Below are 21,963 nucleotides of genomic sequence, written 5' to 3'. Positions count from 1 at the left end.
CGTCACGGTGAAAGTGTTCTATTTATAGACATGTGCAAATAGTGGCAAAAATATAAACATAAAACAAGAACATTTATAAAAAAAAACAAAACAAAAAAACAACAACTCAAAACGACAAGTGAACGCGGAAAATTCGGTTTAAGAAAGTGTTGACACCAAAACAGTCGCGAAAACATCCCAACAAAGGTCTTTATGCAAAAACAATTTGACATTTGACCCTGAATTATCGCTATTCTCGTGACAATCAGCTGTTCATAAATACTGCCCTCATCCGATGCAGATTTAACACAGCTCGTAATTTCGTTAATTAAAACATCTAGCACACCGGTTTGATAATTAACAGAAAACGGAAACGCAAGACACAGTTTCCCCTTTACGACTACAGCATTGAGGATTTAGTAATAAACAATTACTAAAGGCAGTCATATTAAGGCTACTTAGCTTTCTCAGGTAAATTCGTCAGTGTGAAGTATGGCGTTGCGAGTTCCACTGGGTATCCAGTTTTGGAGGTATATTGCGCCAAGTACATCGGTATATACCAGGGATAATGGGTAAGTCCTGAGCAGTTACCAAATTTACAATGTAATGTTTCTGATAAATCTACATAGATGCCATCAGATCAGTTTAGATTGGAGTTACTCAGGCCCGTCATTGTTATGTCGCAAATAGGCTTTCACCGCCTACTTTCACAGAATGCAATCTTAAACTATTGAATGTGACCAGATACAATGAACATGAACCTTCTAAAAGATTTAACTACTCCCTAACCAGTCAGAAGTAAGCGCATTGACATGGAAATGTCACCTGTCAGGAAATGTTCGATGTGCAGACGTCTTGAACTGACTACGACTGTTCATTGAAATGGCGTATTTTTGTTGCCGTATTAGTATTACTCGTTTTTTTTTTTTAAATGACCTTCCCTATCCCCCTTTCCTAAGTTGTTTGGGGCTTATTTTTAGTACTATAGCACATTTTTGATAAAGTTCTGTGATCTAATATTAATATCAAGGAAATAATGCTGCGATCTTTAACTATGAACTAGAGGTTTGTTTTGACAAATTTTATTGATTGAGTTAGGGGCTCTTACCACGTAACACATTGTGTGTCCTCACTAGTAGTGTACAAGTGGTATGGAGGTAATACATGTACGTATTCATCTTCCACAGACAAAACTTTTGATTATATTGAAGATTTTCATCAAGAAATCTGTTTAACTTAATATTTGAGTTAATCGCGGAATAATCTAATCACTGGGAAAATGTTTCCTAAATTTATTTGATATTTTAAGCATTGTTTGACACTTTTTTGACAAGTGGATTACTGCCCATAGGACAACTTATCTTTTTTTTTGCGTGGCCGTTGAATGGTGAAAATGGCAAATATATACGAACTGCCACAACTCCATCAAACGCGTTTAAATGGGCGTGTGAGATTATCAAAAAGGAAACTTGTTGCAAATGTTCTCTCCCCATCATGGGGACAAATGAGGGTGTTGGATAGGTATGTATGATAAATTTAATTATTCAGTGTTGGGAATTTTTTTTTATTATCAAAATGAACATTTCAGTTTGTAGCATAAAACCAGATTATTTTTTTGTTAATATATTCACACAGTACCGGCCGGCATATTGTGTGCCTGCTGCTCTTTCTGACCTTCATTGTACATGGGGTATTTGTAGAATTTAGCAGTTTATTCATCTATTTATTTTTATAATAATTGAAATTATTTGTTTTTGACAGTTACAATTTGGTTCGGTTCATGTTTAGAAAAAAATTGACATAATTTATCTGTCAGAAATCTTTTATTTTGTGATTTTCATTTTCTGAAAAATAATGTTAAATATGGGGAAAATAAAAAAACAAACAGGCAAAAGTGATCTAAAAAAAAAACTGAATGTAAAACACTGTAAAATGCCTACAAGTTTAATCCAGGATTAACCTTAAGAGCTCCATTGTCAACATTCACAAAATGACTGTGTACAATCTGCTCAAAATAAATATTTTTTTTTAAGTTTAATGTCGATGAAAATTGACAAACTTTTTGATCAAAAACTAAAAGCAATATCTAAAGCTGTCTGTATGGTCCAAAATAATGATGAAATTTAGTGAAAATATTTTTACTGAATTTTGGGCGGGAAAAATATCTGACACTCAAAGGGGTTTAATAAAGTAAATCTAAGAGATTTTTTTTTTCTACATTGAATACATATTAAATTATAGATATTTAAATTAAATACAATATATTGTATTTAATACATACAATTGTACATGTATATAAATTTCAGAAACAATTTTTTTAGTACCTGTCTTAATTTATTTTAAAAGCAATCCGGACATTGAACATCATTGTTGTCTCTTGACTTTTGTTTCATCATGCGCCAAAGGCATGTGCTAGTGCTGCACTTTTACCACAGACGCTATATTCATGTTTGGGACTACATGACAGGGCTGTGTGGCCATCTTTTTTATTAAATGGCAATTTAATATGCTATCCTAGCGCCAACCAGATTTTGTTGAACACAAGCGGATTTTAACTGACTGAATCTCGGTCAGTGGAATTGGCCTTCCCATTGAATCTGTAACCTTCCTTAATTAATGATTTGCCTGTAATTGATTTCTGTAGTCTTGTATGCTTGAGGGAATAATGTGTAAAAATTCTATTTTCACATAATTAAATTATTACATTATTAACATAGGTTATTTTTGTGTCAGCCAATTATCAAAGGATCACAAATTATTGAAAGTATTGAAAGCACAGTGTCGGTATACTGCAACCTGTTTACATTTTTAACACAAACTACCAGGTTTTGTCAGAATTGTTAAACTTTTTTTCCTCTGAATTTTCCAAGTTTCAAGTTTTTTAAATTTAGAGCCGATATATTAGATAAATTCATGAAAATTTATTTATTTTGAGTGTATTTTCAATGAAATGGGAACAATAGAAAGATTGACTTTTGATATAAAAGTTCATGTTATTCATTGACAGCTGTATGGTGAACTCTAACTTGACAAAACGTGCATCTAAGACCTTAGTGTTGTGGTCACTTCAGATAAACTTTTGAGTCAAAACATGTCATGTATGTATTTTGATGTACAAGTTTAAAATGACTTAGACACTTAATATACAAAATCTCTTGCTCATAAAATTCTGTGTTGATTATTTTTACGAAATAGTCTGATTAAAAATTGTTGTTGTTTTGAAATTTTTTTGTAAACAATCCATGTGGGAGAGGGGTGATAATAAAAAGCAGGTTATAGCTCCAGTTCGAGCAATTGAATTGTTTTGAATTTGGTTTCAGCTTGTCTTATGGCCATATTTTCTTTTATGATTAGGGATTACACGTAACCCTACTAATAATGTTTTTTTTCACACCGAAAATTTATGCATGAATTTTCACATTTTTGTGTATTTTCTTTGCTATTTTGGGACGAGATGGATGTGATTTCCTTTTGGTTTCATTTTGTAAAATGTGAAAATTTTTTATGTAGCTTCATTTTGTGAAAAGTGCCAAAAGTTTACTTTTATGCACAAAGTGTTAAAATTATGTGGGACATACATGTATTTTGTACTTGGCTGTTTCTGATCATAACACCTTGCGAAATTATACGCTATTTGTACTTGGATTGATGTTGTGTTTTTAAATACTGTAAAATACTTTATTTTTATAGCTGGAATTAATTTTCGCTGAAATAACTTTTTGGGTGTTTTGTATGGAATATATTGTCACTGATTTTTGGTGAGTTGAATGTAAAATATAGGAAAAAAGGTATATTTGCTGGGTTTTATTTTCACTGAATAACTCCTTCAGTGAAATTAGCAAAAATGAATTCCAAGCGAAAATAAAGTACTGGTAGTTTACAGTATGTAAGTCATGATAAAAGAGACAATATTAATTATCATGGACTGGATATGGCTTTTGCGGCCTGCGGTCATGCGGAGAGAATGCCTGAGCTTGCAAGTATAAAGTAAGGCATATGACCGAGGAGAGCATCCAGTATCTAGTCCATGAAGGATTTATCATATACCTTATAGATGTAATCACAATTTTATCACGGCGTGACCTCAATCACACTCAAACACACAACGTAATTTTGAATGATGCATTTTTTGATGATAACCTGGCACCCTGGTAATCCATGGAATGATATGCTTATTGCTCTCGTGTCAGCCCTCATAGTTATAGATTTGTGATTGGGTTCTTTTCTTGTCAATTTTAGTCATAAATTAATAACAAAATCTGTAATAGAAGCTTCTATTATAATAGTACAATGCAACAGAGGGGATGTGGCTTTTATTGGAGCATTTCCGCACATGAGAATTGATAATTTTTGGTTCTCAATTGTTCAAAAATATGGGTGTGACTTCTACTAGGGATGCAGCTTCTAATACAGATTGTTTTCTAATAATAGATATTTCAGTAATCCCTCAGAAACCCACCCCCGATGTTATCTGCTAGTTTACATTGTGTAGAGTTGTTTAATTATCATTTACACTACCAGTAAATTTAACATATCACATGTTGATGTGGTTATATATCATTCATATCAGCTATACATGGAGGATTTTAACAGGTGATTTATTCTTGTTAAAATTCTATAACAGTTTGTGTTACAATGTTGCAGCTTCAAAAATTGGTGTCATAAACACTTTATTCAGAACTTTCAAGGGGGGGGGGGTGTTTGTTGTATTAAGGAAGCCATTAGTAATAGGATTTTAATAATAATACTTAAAATGCTTTTCAAATGGAATTATAAATAGTAACAAAAATAGTAAAGGTTATGGCAGTGTATGATTCTATCAGGGTTTTTTCTAGAAAAAAAACTGCAAGAGGGAGCACTGCAATTCAGTGGCACCACCAAGTGGGAGAGATAGGGTTCTCCCTACCAGGGTGTGGAGTTTTTCGATAATTCTAAAATGGAGCATTCTACGAGTTCCTTGGGACCAAAATTACTATTAGACAGGTTGCAGTTAAAGACTGTGGCCACATGTGATCCCTGGTCAATCGTAATTTTATGGTTGCCAGAGGATATGCTCCCAGGGTAAGGGGGTACGTACATGGCCATGGCATGAGGGCGCTGCTAAGTTTGCTTTATTTTTTAAGCTTAGATTGCTTTTGATACTGCCACATATCTGACTCATAATTTTTTTCATATTTTTTCCAAAATATAAATTAAGACTTTTAGCCAATAGTAAATATTAAATCAAATAATAAGAAATTTGCATCGTAAAAGTATGGGATTCAAATGGTTAGTTCTTGACTTGGTTTGATTTTTTAGTCTCTGTTTGAATGAAGTTCGAAACGGGGACTTATAATTCGGTCTCTGTTCGTCTTGAGTCATGTTTCAGAACTCTGTGGACTCTGTTCATTCTTCGCTTGTGCTTAGTACTTTATCTGGGACATAAGCACATGCAGTGGTTTACTGATTCAATCCAAGATGGCTGACTGGCAGCCATTTTGTTTTTTGAAATTGTGGTATCTTATGCATGCATGTTCAAATTTGGTACATATATTATACATGTTAGGATATGTGTCTATGGTGATTCGTTTCGCAATCAGATAAAAGATGGCCATTTTGTTTTATTTGAAAATGTGGTATCTCAGCATCTTTTTGTTAAATTTTATACATACATTGTACATTCTAGATTACATGTCAATGACAATCAGATCAAAGATGGCTGGCTGGCGGCCATCTTGCTTTTTAACCATATTATATCTAAGGCTTATGAACAATTTTCATTCATAGTTGGCAAATACATCATACATATAAAAATACATGTTCATGTCAGTTCCATAATCAGATCAAGGATGGCCCAAAAAACTACAGTTGTCTCCATTTTTTATGTTAATGAATTAGTTTCATGGAAATCAAGTTTTATATTATCCTCATTTCCTGTATCAGATGTGTTTATATTCTTATCCCATTTTTGTACATTTTCAAAAACTCTATCCCATTGCTGTTTTTTTAACAAATAATCAATCAAATTCTGCATGTCAATATGTTTTGTCAGCTCAGCTCAAAACTAACAACAAAATTAGAGAACAATGCAAAAAAATGAAAACACAAGTGACATCTGACATTCTGAATGTAAATATTACTACTAAGCCATTGAAAGGATTGTTCTGCAGTCTGTTACCACGACTGCTGTTTGCATCTACCATAATCTGATATTCAGATCACTATACTACACTGACAGTACACATCATGTCATTTATTAACCTTTTCACCTCTGGTTCCCGCTTTTCATCACAAAATAGTCCTATTTATAGTCTGCGCTTTTCTTCAGAAGATTGGGACAAAAATAGCCAAATTTTTGGTATAAAAACTAAAAATCAACTAAAATTTTGTCTGTTGGCTCCAAAATTAGGATTCATCTCCAGAACTATTGAAGAATACTAGAAAAAAAATGGAAACATTTGCGTGAGAAAGTGGTAGTGAGAAAGTTGAAGTCTAAATATTATACATAATTCTGCAGATTTATGAGGACCTTGGAACTGTCGCTAGAATTAACCCTTTAAATGCCGTACTTGTTTTTACTTTGTCTGTATCATCGTAGATGAAAAGCATGGTATACAAAGAGAAAATATCTATCCTCCTTTTCTTGCTAATTTGCTCAGATAAGTTGCTGTAATATTATTTTTATGAACTTGTATACGTTTCATGTTATGTTATTCTATAAGGGACATTGATATTAATTTAGTACATGCAGTATTAATTGATCATGAAGAATATTAATATTTTTTTTTGTGTGTAATTACGGTGACTTTTAGCCTATATTTTCTGCTCCTAAAAATGCCTAGGAAATATATTATTGCATTGTTTCAGGACTTTTATACTCTCCTTTGTCATGCTGCATTAAGATATTGCATCATTAGTTTGTTATCCATTCATAAATCTATTCATCTTTGCCAGCCAGGGTTCATTTATTCAGTTGTCGCCTATTATATCTTAGCAGAATTCCTGATTATATCCGCTGAACTCTCATTATAAACCTGTACTCACTATCAAAATCCAACACAACTGTACATGCTCTGGTACATTTTCATGGTAAAAGGAACATGAAGTTGCATGTGGTGATGTGTTTCCATGGAAATCAAACACAAAGTCGCGCATTTTGTCAGTTGAGCTATACTGATATAAGACAGTAAAATCTATTGTAGAAACAATAAAAGTTGAAATTGATGTGTGTTGTTATTACAGTAACACTGATTGATGGAATTAGCTCTTTGGTGCGATCTTTCAGATCATTTAATTTAACTGAGGTCAGCTTTTTTCTAACACTATCATGCACAAGTTCAAATGGACGGCTTTTGAAGGCCTGCTACAGGGAAACTGTGCAAATTCAGCTATGGCATTTGTTATTTAATGTAGTTTCTCAATAAACAAGGTTTTAATAGTTGTTGGTTTTTGTCGACGTTTTTGGTGATGAAGGATTCAAATGTTTCATGCAGAAGAGAATCTAAAATAGAGACGATTCAATAATTGTAATAATGTTTTGTTTCAAATTATGTCCAAATCATTACATGATCTACTAGATTGTTTATCAGATCATCGAAGTCTAACGACAAAAAAAAACTTGATAAATGCACATTTATTTATAGTATCTGATTTTAAAATAATTTGCCGAGTGTTTTATTTGTTTTCAATTCATAGCAGATTATGTGCAGGTTTGTAGTAGAAAAATATCACGTTTGGGTTGAAAACATCTTTTTTGAGCTGTTTCACAGGCTGAAAACACCATATGGCAAGTTTTATACATGTACATTTGTGTACATTATAAGTCGTACTGTACATTGTTGTTATCAAGGGCACTGAAGGAAAGGAACTTTGCTGAAAAGATAATCATCCCAGTTAATCTTGCTTGCATAGCTCCATTACTGAAAACAACATTTTATGGAGTTTTGAAAAAATTATAAATTTTTATCAGTTTTGACTTAGTGAGAGGTCCTTAAAGGGGCACCTTCCAGTTAAGATTAATTTTACAACAAATTTACTTTATGGATTAAAATAACAATGGTTAACAAAAGATAGATTAACATTGTAAACAACATAAACAATAGTGTCCCATGATTCTATGGTGCAATCCATGGGATTGAGCGGTTCCCCTTCAAGAGAATTTGTCACAGTGGCTTTGTTGCAGTTTGCAACGGGAAAAACGAGTGACTGTGACAACATAGTTTCCAACGTGCAGCATAACAAGCATTCACAGGTTATTCATACAGCTGAAAAAGTTAAAAATTGGCCATCAGGTACAGATGTACATGTACTGTAAAATGACTAATTTTCACTGGGTTTAAATTTCACTGATTTACCATTTCAGGCATATTCAGGGGGTTTTAAAATCATGGTTTTATCATTACCTTGCCCGTACCATCAAAGATGGAAGGGAAAGGTATATTAAGGGAAAAATTTTGTCCGTCGTTGTCGTTGTTGTTGTCGTCATCGTCGTCGTCGTTGTTAATAATTGTTATTGTGTGCATAATAACTTTACTAATTCTATTCCAAACTTTATCAAACTTGGTCACCTTATTCATCAGTATAAAATCTTCCCTGAGTTTGAACAACAGATGTCCTGTATGAAAATATCATGCAAAAATTGAGAAAATCTGATAAAATATTTTGACTGTTTCTACTTGACTGATCACTGGATACACATCAAAGGTCACTGATCTCAGTGGAAATATGCATTGTTGTATGTGTTCAATGAAGCAAATGATTTATCTTGTAATAATATCCTTGGTAATGTATCTCAGAATCCCATACTGGGTTTCAAAACCAACTCATGGAGAGATTGCACAGTCTGATACACATTTGCAAACCTACCAATAAAATCTTTACAGAAAACAAGATGTCAGAAAATCAATATAAGCACTCCTATGAAATGGGTGCCTAACTTTGATCAAGATCTGAAGCTAATGGAAAATCTGTTTAGTTCAAAGTTATCAAATCAAAAACAATACATAAAAAATACATTAAAAGCAAAACATTTCATCCACATTTTAAAAAGAAAATTATTCTAAAATATATGTATTCTGTATTTGACAAACAGTTCATTTGACAAATGAAAACTCACAGGAATATGTTTCATCTATTAGAACAGAATGATAGAGTTTTTATAATACTGGTTTAAAAAACGCACTTCAAAGATTGCAGTGTTTGAAGATGTAGATTCTCAGGAGGCAACAGTACTGTTGACTTCTCCCTCCACTGGACACCAACTAACTATAAGTTGATTTGCATACAAAGCAGAGCTTGCAACATGATAGCTATTCATAAAGGGTGTTTTTTTTTTACTTTTCATATAATACAGTAGTCACACATGAGGCAGTTCATATTTGTCTCAGTGAATCATTAATTTTTGACAGACAACTGTACAAAATACTTGGACTAAAGCCAGCTAAAATGTTCTGTTATCTTGCATGTTTTATGAATCTATTCACATCTAAATGCAGCACTTGTTTTTTGCAATGAGACTTTTGTTTTTATACTAAAATATCTGAATTATTTTGAATAAAGCTATAAAATTATGTCCCTTAAAATAATTAAACAAATAAGGCACCAATGTTTTTGTAAGATATTTACATCTTTTAAGGACATTCGGTAGACTGATTCCCCACTGTTGGTTCAACCCCAAAACTTGATTGTATTCAAAATTAATTTTGACAATGCATATTCATATTGAAATAAACTATGATAAAGGGAATTATATTATATTATATAACAAAGGGCAAGGTCACCAGAGTTCAACTATCATTTAGATAATGTGTCTATCCTCAATTTTACATATATTCATTGAGTTTTAATTTAGCACATTTTCCAGTCAGCAAAATTAAAACTCAGTGAATAATTAATGCTTTTACAGTATGTATTACTGTATTCATCTGTATGATGTGTAGGTTGAAATAGTAGCATGTGCGTAACTTTTAGAATGTCTGAACCACATATCCTTTAACTCGTTTTTCCCTTTTGCTACCTTAATTAATATGCATAGACTTCAAATGTCTTTCAAATCATGTAAATAATACTATGTTACCATGATGATGCCTACGGTAGTTATTTTGTCGTTATAATGATGGCAAATTGACTCTATGAAGTTGAAACCTAACCAGGTGTGTATGATTTGCAGTGATCATATTTCACCAACATTAAAATGATACTCTCACACTGTTGCTTATAGTTAACTCCCATGAAGATGATACTTTTATCCAACGGTTTTTAACGATTGTTTCAGAGATAAAAAAATAACAATCTTTAGAACCTGAACCAAAAGCTTAAGACACATACTTTGTGTAATCTGACCTAACACAATATCTATTAAAGAGCTATATAGAGATGTCATCAGGAAAGTACATCCTGAGAAAAAAAGCTGAGAACATAACCAAGACAACTCTTTATTTGACTCCAGCAGAAAGGAGAAAGTGAGGTCATCCAAGAACACTTGGCGATGGGATGTGAAAACGACCAACCAACACCATCAGTATGGTCATTTTCTTTAAGTTTACATAATTGATATACATGTATCATGTTACAAAGAATAGGAAAATGAAATAAAAATATGTACCGGTAGTCACCTCACTCACCTGAAAGTAGAATGTTTTGTCAGTTTTAGTGCATTTTACCATTGTTTTCTATCGAACGGATATATCTCAATATCTCAAAATTTTGCTTAATGACATATGGTGAAAACGGGTATATAGTACAAGGTACTCGAGAGTAGTATTGTACCTTAATATTTAATGTGTATATTTGTTTTATTACAGCTATCGACTTTGGGTCATCATCTTAACATTCTTGGGGTACACCAGCTATCATCTGTCCAGAAAACCTATTAGTGTTGTTAAGGTAAGTTTTTCTCTTGTTTTTATGAGCTACTCAAGGAATTATTAGTTATAAGCTATGTTTTTTTTGGCAATTTTTTGGTATTTTAGACCCATGTGATAACAAATGAATATACACATGAAGTATTAAAAATGGTAGGGGCTTTATGCTATATAAAAACACTTGGACAGCTTTGAATAAATAAACATAAATACATTTTAATACAAAACTTTCACTTTAATAGTTCTCGAACTGACTGCATTTTTTTTTAATTTGCCCGTTGATGTAAGAAGTTGTACTTCCGAAGACAGTTCAATCTCATGGCTATATCTCAAGAAAGGTGAACAGTATTTTGCAGAAAGTGATAATATAAACACTTAGTGTGAATTATTAATTAGTGTGTTTCATATAATTTGCATATGAGGTTGATTATAAATAATATTGTGAATATTCTTTTTTACAGAGTATATTAAATCGTAATTGTTCAGTTTCGTTAGAGAATGACCAATATATCGACATCAATGCTGCCAATCACTCAGACCCTTGCTGGTGCTGCTGGGCCCCGTTTGGTAAGTTTTACTTGGGCTATATTGCTACACAACAACACTAAATGTATAATGCTATAGTGGGACATTATAATGCCACATGAGAATACTATAATGCCATATGAGGACACAGTGGGGCAGTGTGGTACCACATGAGCGCAATATAATGCCACAGTGGAACACTAGAATTCTACATGAGAATACTATAATGCCATACAGTGTATAAGAGCATAATGCCACATTAGAACACTATAATGCCATATGTGGACACCATAATGCCACATGAGAACACTATAATGCCATATGTGGACACCATAATGCCACATGAGAATACTATAATGCCATGCAGTGTATAAGAGCATAATGCCACATGAGAACACTATAATGCCATATGTGGATACCATAATGCCACATGAAAACACTATAATGCCATATGTGGACACCATAATGCCACATGAGAACACTATAATGCCATATGTGGACACCATAATGCCACATGAGCACAATATAATGCCACAGTGGAACACCAGAATTCTACATGAGAATACTATAATGCCATACAGTGTATAAGAGCATAATGCCACATGAGAACACTATAATGCCATATGTGGACACCATAATGCCATATGTGACACCATAATGCCACATGAGAATACTATAATGCCATACAGTGTATAAGAGCATAATGCCACATGAGAACACTATAATGCCATATGTGGACACCATAATGCCACATGAGAACACTATAATGCCACATGTGGACACCATAATGCCGCATGAGAACACTATAATGCCATACGTGGACACCATAATGCCACATGAGAACACTATAATGCCATATGTGGACACCATAATGCTACATGAGCGCAATATAATGCCACAGTGGAACACTAAAATTCTACATGAGAATACTATAATGCCATATGTGGACACCATAATGCCACATGAGAACACTATAATGCCATATGTGGACACCATAATGCCACATGAGAATACTATAATGCCATGCAGTGTATAAGAGCATAATGCCACATGAGAACACTATAATGCCATATGTGGATACCATAATGCCACATGAAAACACTATAATGCCATATGTGGACACCATAATGCCACATGAGAACACTATAATGCCATATGTGGACACCATAATGCCACATGAGCACAATATAATGCCACAGTGGAACACCAGAATTCTACATGAGAATACTATAATGCCATACAGTGTATAAGAGCATAATGCCACATGAGAACACTATAATGCCATATGTGGACACCATAATGCCATATGTGACACCATAATGCCACATGAGAATACTATAATGCCATACAGTGTATAAGAGCATAATGCCACATGAGAACACTATAATGCCATATGTGGACACCATAATGCCACATGAGAACACTATAATGCCACATGTGGACACCATAATGCCGCATGAGAACACTATAATGCTATATGTGGACACCATAATGCCGCATGAGAACACTATAATGCTATATGTGGACACCATAATGCCACATGAGAACACTATAATGCCACATGAGAACACTATAATGCCATATGTGGACACCATAATGCCACATGAGAACACTATAATGCTATATGTGGACACCATAATGCCACATGAGAACACTATAATGCCATATGTGGACACCATAATGCCACATGAGAACACCATAATGCCACATGAGAACACTATAATGCCATATGCGGACACCATAATGCCGCATGAGAACACTATAATGCTATATGTGGACACCATAATGCCACATGAGAACACTATAATGCCATATGTGGACACCATAATGCCACATGAGAACACTATAATGCCATATGTGGACACCATAATGCCACATGAGAACACTATAATGCCATATGTGGACACCATAATGCCACATGAGAACACTATAATGCTATATGTGGACACCATAATGCCACATGAGAACACTATAATGCTATATGTGGACACCATAATGCCACATGAGAGCATTATAATACCACGTGAGGACACTAATATGCAACAGTGAGACACTATAATGCCATATGACAACATACTGTTGGTCATGAACATAATAATGATGATGCGCTCGCCTTCGGCTCTGACATCATCAATATTACGGTCATGACCACCATCCCTTGGGCAGGCAATAAATCGTGATATTTCCCTCACAAGCATGTGTTATTATTTAAATGTCACACTATGGATACATAATGTCATATGGGGGTGACAGATTGACATAGGCCTATGAGATAATATCATAAAAGAATGTGTAAACACAATTTTGATAGCAATCCATGATAATATTAGAAAGTTAATATTACTGTCTCTGTATCCTTCAGATAAAGATAATGCACAGGAGTTACTTGGTAGTCTTGACTATGCCTACTTATTTTCGTATGCAATAGCTATGTTTTTTAGGTAAGTCTCCTAACATTTGATGTTGTCGGCACTGTGGCAATAACCTACAATTTTAGCTCTACAATTGAACCAGTCGAAATTAAATCCAGTGCAAATATTCTCTTAATTTATGTTTTGCTTGCAATTCCCATTTCCACAATCAAATGTTTTGTTCTTCAGAAATCTGAAAGTTGTTTTTTTCTAAATAATTTTGCTGTGGATTTTAACTAACCATACACAAAGATGACTGACTGCTTTTTTGAGTCAGTGCAAAGCTACTTATAAGATTATGTCACATTGAGTCAACATCTGCGCATGCGGTAGACGCTCATAGTGTGAGGTTGTTTAAAGGGGAGCCGCTCAATCCCATGGATTGCACCAAAGAATCATGGGACACTATTGTTTATGTTGTTTACAATGTTAATCTATCTTTTGTGATCCATTGTTATTTTAATCCAGAAAGTAAATTTGTTGTGAGATTAGACTTAACTGGAAGGTGCCCCTTTAAGCATAGTCAAATATTTGGGTTTCACATACTGTGAAATACTTTATTTTAGCTGGAATTAATTTTAGCTGTAAAGACTTTTTGGGTGTTTTGTATGGAATTTATTTTCACTAATTTTTGACAAGTTGAATGTAAAATATAGGTAAAAAGGTATATTCACTGGATTTTATTTTCACTGAATTATTCCTTCAACTAAAATAGCGAAAATTAATTCCAAGCACAAATAAAATATTTTACGGTAGGCAGAAATAGATGTTTTTATGGCCCTAGAGGGCGCTTCTGGCTAACCACAATAGCATAACCCGGTATGATATACACGTACTGAAATATATTAGTAGCCATCTAGTCAATAGACCATTTGTTGGTTAATCTGGTTGATCTGTTTGTCGCATAGCAGTTAAATCAACATTGTACATACTGTACAGAATGGTAGACAGGGGTTTTCTAGAAAAAAACTGCAAGAGGGAGCACTGCAATTCAGCGGCGCCACCAAGTCGGGGAGATAGGGTTTTTCCTATCAGGGTATGGAGTTTTTGATAATTCTAAGCTAAAATGGAGCATTCTATGGCTTCCTTGGGGCCAAAATGACTATCAGACAGATCACAGTTAAATATTGTGGCCATTGTTATCCGTGGTCAATCAGAATTTTATGGTTGCCAGAGTATCTGCTCCCATGGGTAAAGGGGCGCATAACCATGGCATGAGGGCGCTGTGCCCCTTTTCTTTTTTTAAAAATAATCCCTGATAGATATTTACGTGATATCAAAATTTGATGGAATTAGTGAAAAAAAAATTTTCAATGCAACAATTTTCATTGCCTTAGAAAATTCATGAACATTTGTCTCTTATGAAATTATAGCAATATACATTTTTTTAAACTATTTCCCAAATAAACTTAATTTTGGAAAAAGTTATGAAGCTACTCTTGAGCGGCTTTTTATTTTCATGTAACAGTGTAACATTATGTATAGTTATGTGACCGTCAGTCGACCAATCACATATCAGGATGTGTTGCAACAATCGTTTTAAAATGCAAGTGTTTTTCTACATTTCAGTGGACATATTGGTGAGCGAATGAACCTTCGGCATTTTTTGACGATTGGTATGTTAATGAGTGGATTATTTACAGCCTTATTTGGTTTCGGTTATTTTTGGAATATTCATAATATGGCTTACTACCTTGTTATACAAGTAAGTGTTATAATATTTGAAAAAGTGATACCAGAGTACCTTTGATAAATGGTAAAAGGAACTGTCTGTATGGTTCCGAGTTACCTTGGATAAATGGGAAAGGAAGCTGTCTGTATGGTACCAGGGTACCTTGGATAAATGGGAAAGGGAACTGTCTGTATGGTACCGAGTTACCTTGGATAAATGGGAAAGGGAACTGTCTGTAAGGTACCAGGGTACCTTGGATAAATGGGAAAGGGAACTGTCTGTATGGTACCAGGGTACCTTGGATAAATGGGAAAGGGAACTGTCTGTATGGTACCAGGGTACCTTGGATAAATGGGAAAGGGAACTGTCTGTATGGTACCGAGTTACCTTGGATAAATGGGAAAGGGAACTGTCTGTAAGGTACCAGGGTACCTTGGATAAATGGGAAAGGGAACTGTCTGTATGGTACCAGGGTACCTTGGATAAATGGGAAAGGGAACTGTCTGTATGGTACTTGGTACCTTGGATAATTGGGAAAGGGAACTGTTCGTATGGTACCAGGGTACCCTGGATAAATGGGAAAGGGAACTGTCTGTATGGTACTTGGTACCTTGGATAATTGGGAAAGGGAACTGTTCGTATGGTACCAGGGTACCCTGGATAAATGGGAAAGGGAACTGTCTGTATGGTACCCAGGGTACCTTGGATAAATGGGAAAGGGAACTGTCTGTATGGTACCAGGGTACCTTGGATAAATGGGAAAGGGAACTGTCTGTATGGTACCAGGGTACCTTGGATAAATGGGAAAGGAAACTGTCTGTATGGTACCAGGGTACCTTGGATAAATGGGAAAGGGAACTGTCTGTATGGTACCAGGGTACCTTGGATAAATGGGAAAGGAAACTGTCTGTATGGTACCAGGGTACCTTGGATAAATGGGAAAGGGAACTGTCTGTATGGTACCAGGGTACCTTTGATAAATGGTAAAAGGAACTGTCTGTATGGTACCGAGTTACCTTGGATAAATGGGAAAGGGAACTGTCTGTATGGTACTAGGGTACCTTGGATAAATGGGAAAGGGAACTGTCTGTATGGTACCAGGGTACCTTGGATAAATGGGAAAGGGAACTGTCTGTATGGTACCAGGGTACCTTGGATAAATGGGAAAGGGAACTGTCTGTATGGTACCAGGGTACCTTGGATAAATGGGAAAGGGAACTGTCTGTATGGTACTTGGTACCTTGGATAATTGGGAAAGGGAACTGTTCGTATGGTACCAGGGTACCCTGGATAAATGGGAAAGGGAACTGTCTGTATGGTACTTGGTACCTTGGATAATTGGGAAAGGGAACTGTTCATATGGTACCAGGGTACCCTGGATAAATGGGAAAGGGAACTGTCTGTATGGTACCAGGGTACCTTGGATAAATGGGAAAGGGAACTGTCTGTATGGTACCAGGGTTCCTTGGATAAATGGGAAAGGGAACTGTCTGTATGGTACCAGGGTACCTTGGATAAATGGGAAAGGGAACTGTCTGTATGGTACCAGGGTACCTTGGATAAATGGGAAAGGAAACTGTCTGTATGGTACCAGGGTACTTTGGATAAATGGGAAAGGGAACTGTCTGTATGGTACCAGGGTACCTTGGATAAATGGGAAAGGAAACTGTCTGTATGGTACCAGGGTACCCTGGATAAATGGGAAAGGGAACTGTCTGTATGGTACCGAGTTACCTTGGATAAATGGGAAAGGGAACTGACTGTAAGGTACCAGGGTACCTTGGATAAATGGGAAAGGGAACTGTCTGTATGGTACCAGGGTACCTTGGATAAATGGGAAAGGGAACTGTCTGTATGGTTCCGAGTTACCTTGGATAAATGGAAAAGGAAGCTGTCTGTATGGTACTTGGTACCTTGGATAAATGGGAAAGGGAACTGTCTGTATGGTACCAGGGTACCTTGGATAAATGGGAAAGGGAACTGTCTGTATGGTACCAGGGTACCTTGGATGAATGGGAAAGGGAACTGTCTGTATGGTACCAGGGTACCTTGGATGAATGGGAAAGGGAACTGTCTGTATGGTCCAGGGTACCCTGGATAAATAGGAAAGGGAACTGTATGTATGGTACCTGGGTACCCTGGATAAATTGGACAGCTGTCTGTATGGTACCAGGGTACCTTGGATAAATGGGAAAGGGAACTGTCTGTATGGTACCAGGGTACCTTGGATAAATGGGAAAGGGAACTGTCTGTATGGTACCAGGGTACCTTGGATGAATGGGAAAGGAAACTGTCTGTATGGTACCAGGGTACCTTGGATGAATGGGAAAGGAAACTGTCTGTATGGTACCAGGGTACCTTGGATGAATGGGAAAGGGAACTGTATGTATGGTACCAGGGTACCTTGGATGAATGGGAAAGGGAACTGTCTGTATGGTACCAGGGTACCTTGGATGAATGGGAAAGGGAACTGTATGTATGGTACCAGGGTACCTTGGATGAATGGGAAAGGGAACTGTATGTATGGTACCAGGGTACCTTGGATAAATGGGAAAGGAAGCTGTCTGTATGGTACCAGGGTACCCTGGATAAATGGGAAAGGGAACTGTCTGTATGGTACCAGGGTACCTTGGATGAATGGGAAAGGAAACTGTCTGTATGGTACCAGGGTACCTTGGATGAATGAGAAAGGGAACTGTCTGTATGGTACCAGGGTACCTTGGATGAATGGGAAAGGGAACTGTCTGTATGGTACCAGGGTACCTTGGATAAATAGGAAAGGGAACTGTATGTATGGTACCTGGGTACCTTGGATAAATTGGACAGCTGTATGTATGGCACCTGGGTACCTTGGATAAATTGGACAGGGAACTGTATGTATGGTACCTGGGTACCCTGGATAAATTGGACAGCTGTATGTATGGCACCTGGGTACCTTGGATAAATAGGAAAGGGAACTGTATGTATGGTACCTGGGTACCCTGGATAAATTGGACAGCTGTATGTATGGCACCTGGGTACCTTGGATAAATTGGACAGGGAACTGTTCGTATGGTACCTGGGAACTCAGATAAACTGTCATATGGTGAACTAAATTGATCATCACATCAATTATAGCTGCTCAAATTAGCAACATTTAATGAATTGACTTGCCAAAATTAATGATATATAACTGCCTCAGCAAGTGATGTGATGAGTGTAAAAAATTTGTTGTGAAAGCCGATGTGACTTATCACCTATAAGTTAGTAAAATGCCGCTACAGTATTCCAGGCTATGCGGGCAATTAGAAACACATATTTTTTGCATGGAAACCTGTCATATATCCTTTCTCTGACATAACAGAATTATAGATCATGATTTAAACTTTAATCTCATTATTTCCTAATCTTGCAGATTATAGGGGGAGCCTTCCAATCTACTGGTTGGCCGAGTATGGTAGCTGTTATGGGAAACTGGTTTGGAAAGGGAAGGTGTGTATAGTGCCCTCTTGTGACAGAAGAATTTTATTTGATTCATTCAGTCATATAATGTTGTCACTAATATTTAATTTCTTATTATGAGCAGTTTTACTGGGTTCACAAACTTGGCAGGGAAACTATGAGTTTTGTTGTTATTCTGCATGTTCACATAGATTAAACTTATTAATGAAAAATCATAAAATACATTCATAGTATTTAGATTTTTTTTTTAAATGTATGTTTTGAGAATTCATTTAAGAATGAAAAACTTTATCTTTGGTTTGCAAAGTTCATGAACATTTCTCACTAATTGTGAAACTGAAGTACAGTAACCAGAATTGAAAGATTATGTCCAATGAACTTTTATTGTTTTTCTTAGTTTTTAATACACTTGGGCTTTATCCAAATTTCTACAAAATTTTCTCAGTGGGTATGTGTTAAATATTTTGTTGGTAGGAGTGTGGGGGTGAAGTTTCAAGGATGGTTGAAGAGAGAGGAGTTTTTTTCTTCGAAAATTTGTACTTGTGTGAGAGAGGTAGAGAGGGTGGCATCAGAAGTGTAGAGTTGATTAATTTGAAGCCACTTTGATAGTTGTGACTGATTGGCTACCCATCCCTATCACCTAACAGTCAGACCAATCAGAGAGCAGGTTTGTCACGGTTTTTTCAATGTATTCCTGTGTTACATTAGAAACTTACACGCTTGGGCATAAAAACGTCTCAATTTCATCTGTGTGTGTGTGTGTAGGGGGGGATGATTTTGCTGTGTAAACGTTCGATATTGAGTCAGAACATCTGGAATCAGGGAACAAATTACGCAAGTTAAAAATTGAGCCTCTATTCTTACATAGAACCAACTGATGGCACTATAGCTCGAAACTCAATATTTTGCCTTATAAATTGAAGGCTATCTAGCCTATCCTCTTCATCCCTGAAAAATTAACAAATACTGCAGTGATTTGAAGTTGAAAATAACTTCTTACTAAACACTTTAAAAATATTTCCAAGAAATTGTTTGTAACTGGAAGAAAAGTAATCATATTGTTAAATTGTTTTAACAGACGTGGTCTCATTATGGGACTGTGGAACTCTCATACCAGTGTTGGCAACATTCTCGGTTCGCTGATAGCCGGTGCATTCGTAGATACAGCGTGGGGCTTATCGTTTATTATCCCGGGTATTATCATTGCTTCCATGGGAGTCATCACTTTCTTCTTTTTAGTCGTCCGTAAGTAACTGAACATTTCCTTTTTGTACCCCTTGGTGTACCCATTGTACCCCTTGGTGTACCCATTGGTGTACCCATTGTACCCATTGGTGTACCCATTGTACACCAACTTCAATTTTTGTCACCATGAACAAATTTCAAAGTATTATGCAAATCTTTTTAAAGGAGAACCGCTCAATCCCATGGATTGCATCAAAGAATCATGGGACACTATTGTTTATGCTGTTTACAAAGTTAATCTATTTTTTGTTATCCATTGTGCCGTAATTTTGCGGTATTGCACTGGATATTTTCATCCTACCATATTAGGAAATGCAAATTCCAAATATGGAACGATTACGCGCATAAGTGTCCTCTAATAATAATAAAAACAAACATGACTGCCCCCAGGGTTTTACAGGTTATTGTTGATGTATTTTTAGATCCAGCTGATGTAGGCTGTTCATTACCAGAACATGGAGATACAGTAAGTTACGAAGTCAGACTTGGTGTTTCAAATAATTTAACACTATACTATCTGTTTTAAACCAACTTAGATCATACAATGACTTTTAGATGTGTTTCCTTGATGAATTATGATTGGTTAAATTTAGTGATTTTTTTTTATTAAAATCTATGTAATAAAATGTCACAAAAATACTCAATTTTGTTTTGCTTTTAATTTCAGCCAATTGATGATGCGTCTTCTCCAATAATCATAAGAAATAAAGCCACTCCAGAAAAACAAAAGCCTATCACAACACTTGGTGCACTTAGGATACCGGTGAGTTTCCATGTTATATTCACCGTCCCATCTCCGTTCAACCTTGAATGTGAAGCAGAATTGTCTCACGAGTTTAAAAACAATATACCCATCCATGTTGAACTTGAGACTGATACATGAAGTATTTTGTTCTCTGTATAGAGAAGATAGCATTCTTCCATGTATGAATTGTCTGTTGTGAAATACTGTAAAACATGTCTTTTTCGCGAGCATGTCTGTTCTGCGAATTCAGCGAGAGAACTGATTCGCGAGTTCAAGATGTCGCTAATGACTTTATTATCAATTCAAAATGGCCGCCAAACAAAGAAATCAGATAAAATTTCAGATAACATTCAAAATGGTCGACTGGCGACCATTTTGTTTTAATGAATGGGCTTCTAGACCCATATTTCCAACTTGTTTTGACTGATTATGTTCAAATTTTAAATATTCATTATACATCATGTCATAGATAGACAGACATATTGGTTTGATGATCCTATTCAAAATGGCCGAATGGTTGTCATTTTTGTGCTAAAAAATCATCAAATATCAAGCATTTCTGGCATTTATGGATAGATTTCGTTCAAACTTGGTACATACATTAGAATTACGGGTTCCTGATGCACGTCATTTTATTTTTCAGATCAGACTCAAAATGGCTGTCCGGTGGCCATTTTGTTTTAATGACCCATACATGTATGTCTGACTTGTTTTGACTGATTATGTTCAAATTTTTAATATTCATTATACATCATGTCACAGATATACGGGTATATTGGTTTGACGATCCTTTTCAAAGTGGCCTAATGGTGGCTACTTTTGTGCTAAAAAACTTGTTTTATTTTTTAGATCGGATTCTGAATGTCTGACTAGTGGCCATTTTGTTTTAATGAATGGGCTTCTAGAGCCATATCTCTGACATGCTTTGACTGACTATGTTCAAATTTTATGTATTCATTATACATGTATTCATAATGGCTGATTTTGTTTTAATTAATGCTGTTCCAGATTAATATCTCTCAATACTCAGATTAATATCTCTCAATTTGACAATCAGATACAAATGTCAATCATTTTAATGTTAAACAATCATCATATTCCTGA

The 21,963-nt window shown here is 35.5% G+C and overlaps 1 protein-coding gene across 1 annotated transcript in view; it reads left to right on the top strand.

The window, feature by feature from the left end:
- The first annotated feature begins 448 nt into the window (after nucleotides 1-448).
- The window catches only part of LOC100371274 (glucose-6-phosphate exchanger SLC37A2-like), a 32,603-nt gene continuing 11,088 nt past the window's right edge, over nucleotides 449-21,963 (top strand). The window contains exons 1-9 of the mRNA XM_006819664.3: nucleotides 449-551; nucleotides 10,761-10,842; nucleotides 11,282-11,387; nucleotides 13,708-13,786; nucleotides 15,326-15,461; nucleotides 18,823-18,899; nucleotides 19,948-20,114; nucleotides 20,537-20,580; nucleotides 20,782-20,877. Of these exons, the coding sequence (XP_006819727.1) occupies nucleotides 472-551; nucleotides 10,761-10,842; nucleotides 11,282-11,387; nucleotides 13,708-13,786; nucleotides 15,326-15,461; nucleotides 18,823-18,899; nucleotides 19,948-20,114; nucleotides 20,537-20,580; nucleotides 20,782-20,877 (867 nt within the window). The 5' untranslated portion in view covers nucleotides 449-471. The remainder of the gene's footprint in view (nucleotides 552-10,760; nucleotides 10,843-11,281; nucleotides 11,388-13,707; nucleotides 13,787-15,325; nucleotides 15,462-18,822; nucleotides 18,900-19,947; nucleotides 20,115-20,536; nucleotides 20,581-20,781; nucleotides 20,878-21,963) is intronic.

Source organism: Saccoglossus kowalevskii, chromosome 5 (genome assembly GCF_978046115.1).
Source record: "Saccoglossus kowalevskii chromosome 5, keSacKowa6.1, whole genome shotgun sequence".
NCBI classification, from domain to species: Eukaryota; Metazoa; Hemichordata; class Enteropneusta; family Harrimaniidae; genus Saccoglossus; species Saccoglossus kowalevskii.
Note: the sequence above shows the minus strand (reverse complement) of the source record. Positions and strands in the feature narration are given on the sequence as shown.